Source organism: Anabrus simplex, chromosome 9 (assembly GCF_040414725.1).
Source record: "Anabrus simplex isolate iqAnaSimp1 chromosome 9, ASM4041472v1, whole genome shotgun sequence".
Lineage (NCBI taxonomy): Eukaryota > Metazoa > Arthropoda > Insecta > Orthoptera > Tettigoniidae > Anabrus > Anabrus simplex.
Genome location: NC_090273.1, coordinates 81,446,460 through 81,456,898, shown reverse-complemented (window position 1 = coordinate 81,456,898; position 10,439 = coordinate 81,446,460). Strand labels below are relative to the sequence as shown.

The window sequence follows — 10,439 nt, the reverse complement described above, 5'->3', positions numbered from 1 at the left end:
TGTGGTACGAGGGCTGGATCGGGGTCTACTCAGCCTCGGAAGGTCAAATGAGTAGAGGTGGGTTCGATTCCCATCTCAGTCATCCTCGAAGTTGTTTTCCGTGGTTTCCCACTTCTCCTCCAGGCAAATGCCGGGATGGTACCCAACTTAAGGCCACGGCCGCTTCTTTCCCTCTTCCTTGTCTATCCCTTCCAATCTTCTCATCTCCCCACAAGGCCTCTGTTCAGCATAGCAGGTGAGGCCGCCTGGTCATTCTCCCCAGTTATATCCCCGACCCAATGTCTCACTATCCAGGACACTGCCCTTGAGGTGGGATCCCTCGCTGAGTCCGAGGAAAAAATCAACCCTGGAGGGTAAACAGATTAAGAAAGAACTGTATGGCAAAAGGTAGACACATCTTTCCTCCATTGTGAATGTCTTTCAAGAACGTTGTACGTTTCCCGTCAATCGTCTCCAAGTAACCCCGATGGTAGGCCTACATGTTTCCCCGGTTGAGAAACGCTGCTTTATAACATTGACGAATTAATTTCATCGGAATGCCTTTTACTGTTTTTGATGGATGGCACAGACCAGAGCGAAAAGTAGCTTCATTTTAAGCTATATGAATTGCAGCTGTTATGATATGATAGCTGACCGAACAAGTGGCTGCGTTCGGGAGATAGGGGGTTCTAACCCCACTGTTGGCAGCTCTGAAAAATGTTTTTCTTTTGTTTTCCCTTTTCATACCAGACAAATGCTGGAGCTGTACCTCAATTAATGTCACGGCCGCTTCCTTCCCACCCCTAGCCCATTTTCTTCCCCCTATCGTCGACATAAAAGAGTGCGACGTAAAACAAACAGAAAAAAATATAGCTGCTGAGTGATACTGATAACATTCAGACAATACCACTTTCTGGTTCGATGAGGATCAGTTAGTACGCGTCATTTTAGCACCACCTTTGTATTCTGTGCTTTCCCTGTAATCACATAACTTTAGGTGGTCCTGTATGAGGATCCAACTGACCTTCACGCTGCTGACTTGAAGATATAGACGCATACTACACTCGAACTTATAAATTCCACCTCGTGTGATCTGACTTGTTGATGTGATCAATATTCCATCTATTTTGATGTAGCTGCTTACTTTTGGTGTTGCCTCACTAACGACGGGAAACGGAATGTCGAGTCTATGAACGACGCTAGGAACAACGGCCCACACCCACTGCAGAGAGAAAAGAAACCGGATCAATGATACAACCTTGCAAATACTTATGCAACTTTCATTTGGTTATAGAATAGACACTAAATATCACGAAATGGCAATACATGAATACATTCCACATATAGATTATTTTGGACGAAATTTCAAAATTTAATATTTAATTTATATATTTTTATGCTACACTGTATTTCAAATACTGTAGAAACGAACATTCACTAGTGGAGGGAAAATATACAAAATCTATCTCATGACATGACGTTAATTATAACACATATTATAGTAACTTTTTAGAAGACAGAATGCAGTACATTCAGTAGTGAAACATACCTCGGTTAACACCTTTGGAAACAATCCATTAGTCTCTTTTGTTTGTTACTGTTAACCTTTCCTCCCATCGCGTTGAAACTTCAATACCACGCAGCCAAGATTCGGAAACACTGGGCGAGTTGGCCGTGCGGTTAGGAGCGCGCAGCTGTAAGCTCGCATCCGGGAGATAGTGGGTTCGAACCCCACTGTCGGCAGCCCTGAAGATGGTTTTGCGTGGTTTCCCATTTTCACACCAGGCAAATGTTGGGGCTGTACCTTAATTAAGGCCACGGCCGATTCCTTCCCGTTCCTAGGCCTTTCCTGTCCCATCGTCGCCATAAGTCCTATATGTGTCGGTGCGACGTAAAGCAACTAGCAAAATTAAAAAGAAAAAAAAAAGATTCGTAAATGGAGCTCGTCATCGGCTATTTCGGGGGTTGCTTTCGTACGTGACCGGTAATTAATTCACACCCGAGAAACAGCGAGGCTTCACCGATTTTTCGATCATTAGATGTTTTAGTTTTTCCGTTCCCGTCATATAAGCTCCCAGCATCACTGTAACCCTTCTTTTACTTGTTAACTGTTCCTCACAAACCACAAATGCCGCATTGCACAGTTAATGTTGCACAAAATTCCAGTTATTGTTTTTTGCTTCAAGGGAGGAAATGTTTGCTTCGAGAAATCGAGAAATTAGTGTAACCGAATTTCGAGTAATAGTGAAATAAAAAAGACGAACGGCCGGGAAATTATAGTTGGGCCCACGAGAGTTGAAGTCTGACATCTGAGCGGCGAAAGCAGTAACTACGAAGTAAGCTTCGTTGTCATAGTTACCTCAATCTGCGGCTTATCACCCTTTCATTCAGGCTGAATATTTCATCAACTATGTTGGCCTAATGCAATTCAATAAACTTTGACCCGTTCCTAAGCTCGTGCTAATAATTCCTGCATAAGACAGAACACGCCATTACCGATAAATGTGAGATTTCATATTCACTAAACTGACAATAATCTCAACAAATACACATGTTAAATAGAGAATAGAACTGTACAACTACCCACTGATTAACTTACCAAAAAAAAAAGAAAAAAAACCGAACGAAAATAATATTCGGCAAACACTTAAATTATTACATAAACCAGCAACAATGAACACATCTAACACAGTGCCACTCCGAATAATATAACAAAAGCGACTGAGAGCAAGCCAACCACGTGGCGATAGCATCCTTAAATGTGGCATCTCTGTAATCGTTGCCATAGCAACAGACCATTTTCGTGCAGCGATAGTCAACTTTTTCTCGCTGGTGGCGCTAAACGTCAGACTTCAACTCTCGTGGGCCTTAGTATAAAGTTACTTCGAGATACTGAGTAATCGAGGTTCGAGATATCGAGGTTCGACTGTAATTGCGCAGCACGTCGCGAAATGATGTAGTATTGTTAAGAGAAATAATTTAATTCCTGCATTGATTGTAGGTCAATAAGGGCAATAAAATAATATTGTTATGGTGAAAATAAAGGTTAATCAGTATAATAAGGGACGTTACACACGAAAACTATTTAGCCTATTCCTTATAGCTTCTACAACAATGATGCTCGTGGTGGAAACGTTGAAAGCGCGAAACAATTGTCCACCAACCACACCTAACGAAGCTGAGATAAGAGCAAGTGGAACATTTAAAGTCACCACTGTCAAAACAATATTGGACAGGATGATCACAGGCTCCCGGGTTTTTGGACAAGTAGAGTCGAACGTCGATATCTCGAACCTCCATTACTCGAATTTTCGGTATCTCGAAGTAACTTAAATTTCCCGGCCGTTTGTCCTATTCTTCACGTGTATTGGACCCACACTAGGACTACTTCATACGAGAACTAGAAAAGATCCAAAGGAAGGCAGCACGATTTGTTCTGTGTGGTTTCCGACAAAGGATTAGTATTACGAGAATGTTACAGACGTTCGTCTGGGTAGACTTGGGTGTAAGGAAACCGATGCTCGACTATGTGGTTGGTATGTTTCGAACTGTCAGTGGAGAGATGGCGTGGAATGACATTAGTAGACGAATAAGCTTGAGCGGTGCATTTACAAGAAGGAAAACCGGGTGAGTGGGCCGTGCGGGTAGGGTTGCGCAGCTGTGATCTAGCATCCAGGAGATAGTGGGTTCGATCCCACTGTCGGCGGTGGTTTCCCATTTTCACACCAGGCCGGGGCCGCTTCCTTCCCACTCCTAAACTTTTCCTATCCCATCGTCGCCGTAAGACCTCTCTGTGTCTTGTACGCCTTCGCATCATTGTAGCACCGTCATTAGTTTTTGCTTTCTCCCTATAACCACATCAACTTTGGTGTTGATATTTGAGGATCCAACCACCCTCCGAGTAGGAGACATGGCAGACATTCTTTGTTGAATTAATTTTATGTCCATTGTTATTTAAGATCCCTAACATTTAGTATGTGTTACAAATTTCAAGCAGATTCCTGATACTTTAAAGAAAATAACTGGAAATGTAATGACGTTTTAATCTACTCGATATTAGTAGGGGCCGTAATGTTCTGTGAAAGGAAAATGCCAGGATTTGCTATCATATCGCCATTCCCTGGCATATGCCTGCAAATCGTTTATCGTTTTTTCTTTGCTACACGCTGCATCCAACATTGGCCGATACTGAACATTTGTAGATGGCGGTAATATTTCATAATGTTGGTGCAAATTATTTCGCTCTAAATGAATATTTTAGGTACGCTGTTGGTCATATGTTAATAAGAAAATTTAGAATTACTTTATGAGAGATAATTATTTCGCATCCTCTAAATTCTCTTGGGAGACTTCTCAACGGGGTTGGCAGCACTGGTATAGACTCGCGCACAAGGTCAAGTGCTGTTCTGCGCCTGTCTAGTGAGCGATCCTACACCGAGGCAAGCTCCGGCCAGAGCCAGGTTCCATTCGTCGATAAGGCGTTGTGCGGTGTAGTTACGTGCTGCCCGCTTTCTCCTTAGCTTCTTGGTACGTTCGCGCGGTTTATTTTATTGACAAAAGCTTCTGTGCTTTTGTGAGATTTGTTCCGGCGTTTCTTTATCGGTTTTAGTTCATTTCTGTTTTTTTTTTTCACTGTAGTTTTTATTAGTTCTTTAGTTTTGCACGTAGACCGGCATTATTGACAGTCTGTTTTGACAGCGGGCATCGGAATAAAGTTATTTTGCGTTGTTTCGGTTTATTTTTAGTTACGTTTTTCGTTCAGATATTTTAATATTTTTTTAGAACATTTCCCTCTACAATTAATCGTTCTTTTCAGATACGTCTGTGGTGTTTTATCCGTTGTGTAGTGGTAATAGTATACCAGTGACAGCAAGAGTGTATATGAAGACGCAGATTGCTTGAATAAGCAAGATGATAATACGCATTATGTGGCAGTGTGCCATTACACTGCTTGTACTATGCAGCTTAGGTAAGTCCAAGTACAATTTTTGTAACTTTTGAAGATATTGGTTCCTTTTATTTCATCCATTGCTTTGTTTTGTTTCGTAGAATTTTGCATAGCATAGACGGGGGTGGTGGATGGAAGGAGGAGGTTCACAGTAGAAATGATTGAGACTAACACAAAAGTTTATTGAAAATCATCTTCACCGGTTGAGTATCGTATTTGGTTGAAGGGCTGAAGGTTCCGGGATCGCTTCCTGGCGCAGCCGGTTGACATTTAAGTGTGTTTAAATGCAAGAGATTTGTGTCAGTTAATATACTGCCACTTTCAAGGCAAAATTCCAGCATTCCGACGAGTTTTTAAATCATTAAAATAAATGGGACAGTAAACACGCATCATTATTGGTAATTAGAGATGATTTCTTGGCCCCTCGCCTTATATAGTGGACAATTATCCCGTATTTTCTTCACAATTTACAGACTGGTTTGCATCTGCCCTCCCTACTACCCTAACCTCTTCATCTGTACGTAACTCTTTTGTCCTGTATCTACTTCTTGCCGGGCTGAGTAGCTCTTCTGAGCCTAACTTGCCAGGTTCGATGCTCGCTCAGTCCGGTGGTAGTTGAAGGTGCTCAAATAGGTCAGTCTCGTGACGGTAGATTTACTGGCACAGTTAAAGAACTCCTGTGGGCCAAATTCCGGCACCTCATCGTCTCCGAAAAATAATAATAATGTAATTGGTTTTAGGTCTCTTCAGCAATGCCTAGGCCATCTATGACAGCTGATGGCAGAGCTGTTGAGGATCCAACCAGCCTTAGGGCTGAAGACTGAACATACATACAACTACTCTTTTACGGTTTTCGGAGACGCCGAGATGCCGGAATTTAGTCCCGCAGGAGTTCTTTTACGTGCCAGTAAATATACCGACACGAGGCTGACGTATCTGAGCATCTTCAAATACCACCGGACTGAGCCAGGATCGAACCTGCCAAGTTGGGGTCAGAAGGCCAGCGCCTTAACCGTCTGAGCCACTCAGCCCGGCAGTCCGAAAAATAACAGTCCGTCTTAAGTCGCACTGACACAGATAGCTCTTATGACGATGATGGGATAGGAAAGGGCTAGGAGTGAGAAGGAAACGACCGTGGCCTTAATTAAGGTACAGCCTTACCTAGTGTGAAAAAGAGAAACCACGGAAAACCATCTTCAGGGCTGACGACAGTGGGGTTCGAACCCACTCTCCCGAATGCAAGCTGACAGGTACGTGACCCAAACCGCACAGCCAATTGCTCGGTAATCCGAAAAATTATTATTATTATTATTATTATTATTATTATTATTTACTTCTTTTTGCCTATGTATTGGGGTCGAAGCTTCATATGGATTTGGTCCAGTTTTACGATCGCCCTTCCTAACGTCAATCCAATGCGGAGAGATGTACCGTATTCACTACCGCGCGTTTCTGTGGTGCGTTGTACACAAACGCTCAAACCCCGAGTCAGAGAAATTAACCTTACGCAGATCAGATCTCCGTCCCGGCCGGGATTGAACTCGAGGCCCTTTGAACCGAAGGCTACTACGCGGACCACTCAGCCAACGAGCCGAAGCGTACGCCTACTCCAATCTATCATATTCATGAATTGGTTTCCCTCTGTGGTTTTACCCCTAAAACAAGCCCTGAGTGTCTCAGGGTGTGCCCTTACGAATCCATCTCTTTTTATAGTCAAATTTTGCGATGTCTTCGTGCTCCCTCCGACTTGATTGAGCATTTTTCCGTACGCCATCTCATGTACTCACCTTATCCTCAAGGGGTTTCCTTAACAACAGTTTTTAAAGGCTTCTGATCTCTTTCTTTTGCCTGTGTCCTTGCTGTACTTCCGTGCAATATCACACTCCTCATTCAGATCTTTAGAAATATATTCTAAGTTGCCTTTCTGTGTTTAAAATCAGATAATGAATATTCTTTCTTTCCTAATCCGTTTACCGTCCAGGGTTGGGTTTTCCCTGAACTCGGCGAGGTATCCCACCTCCATCGACTCAAGGACAGTGTCTTGGAGCGTGAGACTTTGGGTCGGGGATACAACTGGGAAGGAGGACCAGTACCTCGCCTAGGCGGCCTCATCTGCTACGCTGAACATGGACTTTGTGGGGGTGGGGGGATGGGAAGATCGGAAGAGATAGACAAGGAAGAGGGAAGGAAGCGGCCGTGGCCTTAATTTAGATACCATCCCGGCATTTGCCAGGAGGATAAAGTGGGAAACCACGGAAAACCATTTTGAGGATGGTTGTGTGGTTGGAATCGAACCCACTTCTGCTCCTCAGTTGACCTCCCAAGGCTGAGTGGACCCCGTTCCAGCCCTCGTACCACTTTTCAAATTTCGTGACAGAGCCGGGAATCGAACCGGGGCCTCCAGGGGTGGCAGCTAATCACACTAACCACTACACCATACAGGCGGATATTATATGTGTTTGAAATAAAATCCTTGATTTGGCCTTTTCTTTAACTAGTGATGTAAAACGTCGCGCTAACACATCGAAGGTTTTAGCCGAGGCAGGTTTGGAAAAGCGCTAAGATTGGCAAGGAAGCGACCGTAGCGTCAGTTTCCAGCCCCAGCATTCGCCTGGTGTGAAAATGGGAAACCACCGGGCGCGCAGCTGTGAGCTTGCATCCGGAAGACAGTGGGTTCGAACCCCACTATCGGCAGCCCTGAAGATGGTTTTCCGTGGTTTCCCATTTTCACATCAGGCAAATGCTGGGGCTGTACCTTAATTTCTTTGTCGGTGCGACGTAAAGCAACTAGCAAAAAAAAAAAAAAAAATGCAAGCTCACAGCTAAACGACTCTAACCGCACGGCCAAGTCGCTCGGTGTTGATTTGATTATTCTATTTTATTATTCCGCTTTCTAAGTAAGAATATTTGTTTACTTCCTCTAAGAAGTTATTTACCGAGTGGATTGGCTAAGCTTTAAGGGCTGTGGTGATGTAAGCTTGCATTTTGGAGATGGCGGGATCGAACCCCATCTTCAGCGGACCTAAGGATACATTTTCTGTCTTCACACCCGGCAAATCCTGAGGCTGTACCTTACATTTTGCCGAGATGAATGGCTAGACGTGTTGAGACGCTGGCCTTCTGAACCTAACTTGTCAGGTGCGATCCTGGCCCAGTCCGGTGGTATTTGAAGGTGCTCAAATACGTCAGCCTTGTGTCGGTATTTACTGGCACGTGAAAGAATTCCTGCGGAGCAAAATTCCGGCACCTCTGCGTCTCCGAAAACCGTCAAAAAGGAGTTAGTGGGTCGTAAAATTATTAATAATAATTATTTAGGTCATGGCAGTTTCTTTCCCATTCCTAACCCTTTCATTTTCCATCGTCGCCGAAAACCTGTCCGAATTTGTGCTACCATATGTTAAACGGATAGCAAAATATATATCCTAACGTGAATCTCCTGACTTCACTCGGCTACATTTCGCTACTTTTCTTTTATATTTAATTTCATCTCGTAGTCCTTCTCAGTAACTTGTCTAGGTCCTCGGGGAAAAATTGTATCATATGCAAATATTTTTATTTTTTATTTCCGCACTTTGACCAGTTTGACTTCTTTTATCGTCTGTTCGATTAGTAACGGTGATTAGGAATTAGAGGTGGGGGAACGGGGGGCAAAAGATTGTACAGACAACAAATTTACCCGGGATTGTTAGGATAATAGCGGCCGCGGGGGGGGGGGGGAGATACACATCAAAACTGGGAAGAAAAAAGCTACACAATGGTAAGTTTTTTGAAGCTCTCTGAGCGAATTTACAGTTTAAAAAAACATTTACTATTTGACTACACACTAAGAAATAATAAGACACTAAAGAGACTGCCAGACTGATGAATGCGCGTGGCAAACGGGTGAATCATACCCCTGTGTCCATGACCTTAGCCGAAAAAAAAAATATATATACCCCTGCTATCCTTCCTCACAACATATGCAAAGTATCCACTACTTACAGTGGCGCTACACAAATCGGTTAGTGCAACGAAAGGCATTTTGTGCGTATTTCCGCTAATAATTTTGTTAATAATAAAAGAAAAGTGAAGGTCACAAAGCAGTTTAAATACGTGGGAGAGATTATCAGCAGCAACGGGATGGATAAAGAGGCCATGGAAAATAGGAGACTTAAGTTGGAAAGGCTAAACACTGCCACCAAAGCCATTTACAACAAAAATAATCTTTCCATTAATGCCAAACTAAGACATTATGATGCTGCGGTAAAACCAGTGATTCTGTATGGGGTGGAAACAGCAACACTAACGAACCTGGAAAAACCACTAAAGATCGAATGGAGAATATTAAGGACGAATTACTGCCCAGGGGTGGTAGAGGGAAACTACAGATTACGATCAAAGGAGATATACAAAAGAACAGAAGACCTGGAAACAACAATAAGAAAAAGACGGCTGCGATTCTATGGACACATGGTCAGAATGGGTCCAGCAAGGTTAAATAAACAAATTTTTAATAAAATATACTACTTGAAAAGCCAGGGGGGTTTATGCCAAGCAGATGAAGGAAGAACTCAAGACGTTAGGAATTGCAGATGAAGAATGTCGTGATAGAGACCAATTCAGGAAAAGACTTTCCAACATAAAAGTTCTGGTTGAAGAAAAGAAAGAGCGCAGAGGGGGAAGATGGACTGAAGAGAGAAGAGCACAACATTCTGAAAGAACGAAGGCACTGTGGAGAAAGAGGAGAGAAGAAGGGATGATAAGAAGGAAGTGAAGTGGTGTTGGCGTGGTCCTAAGTTTGGCCGGTTCACAAGAAAGAAATAATAAAATAAAGGAAATAATTTGCTGCTAAGACAATAGGGCTTGTACAAATGGCTTTTTTAATAATCCCTATAACTTCCTAGTTTCAGCCGGCTAAAATGGAAAAAAAATTGTTTCCTGCACAAATATGGGAGCGCCCCCTCCCCCTCTCTCTAATCGCCGTTACTGTGTTCGATGACATAAGGTTCACATTTTAAGTATCTATCTGTGTACTTGCAGGCATCCGATATTCCTGGCATAGAGTCTGTTGTAATGTTATTATGATTTTTTTTCTTTTTTCGGAACTGGAATAGGGCTTCCAGGACTCTGGAAAATAACTAACACTACAGTTGTCATCGTCGGAGGATCTCCGGACAGTTTACCTTCTTCATGGAGGCTTGCTCCGCTACGATGCGCGAAGCACGAATGAATATGAGATGCTTTGTGTGGTGAACATTTTTCGCTATTCGTTTAGTTTTATTGGGGTATTTCGGATAGTTCATTCAGACGAGACCTCTCCCTGCCAAAGTATTTCCACCCATGCAGTAGAAATGTCGTTCCATTTTTAAGGGGTTATGGTTAGAGCCGTGCGCGGATATACAAAATATTATCCGCTCCCCATCCGCAGTTCATTCATCCGCATCCGCGAGTGGTTATCCGCGGATATTGTAAATATTGATCTACAGGATATTACACCCAAGGTACTGAAACGGATAGATCTGTTAACATAAAA

The 10,439-nt window shown here is 43.1% G+C and overlaps 1 protein-coding gene across 1 annotated transcript in view; it reads left to right on the top strand.

The window, feature by feature from the left end:
- The first annotated feature begins 4,456 nt into the window (after nt 1-4,456).
- The window catches only part of Dscam1 (Down syndrome cell adhesion molecule 1), a 915,831-nt gene continuing 909,848 nt past the window's right edge, over nt 4,457-10,439 (top strand). Inside the window, exons 1-2 of the mRNA XM_068229242.1 lie at nt 4,457-4,506; nt 4,796-4,948. Of these exons, the coding sequence (XP_068085343.1) occupies nt 4,891-4,948 (58 nt within the window). The 5' untranslated portion in view covers nt 4,457-4,506; nt 4,796-4,890. The remainder of the gene's footprint in view (nt 4,507-4,795; nt 4,949-10,439) is intronic.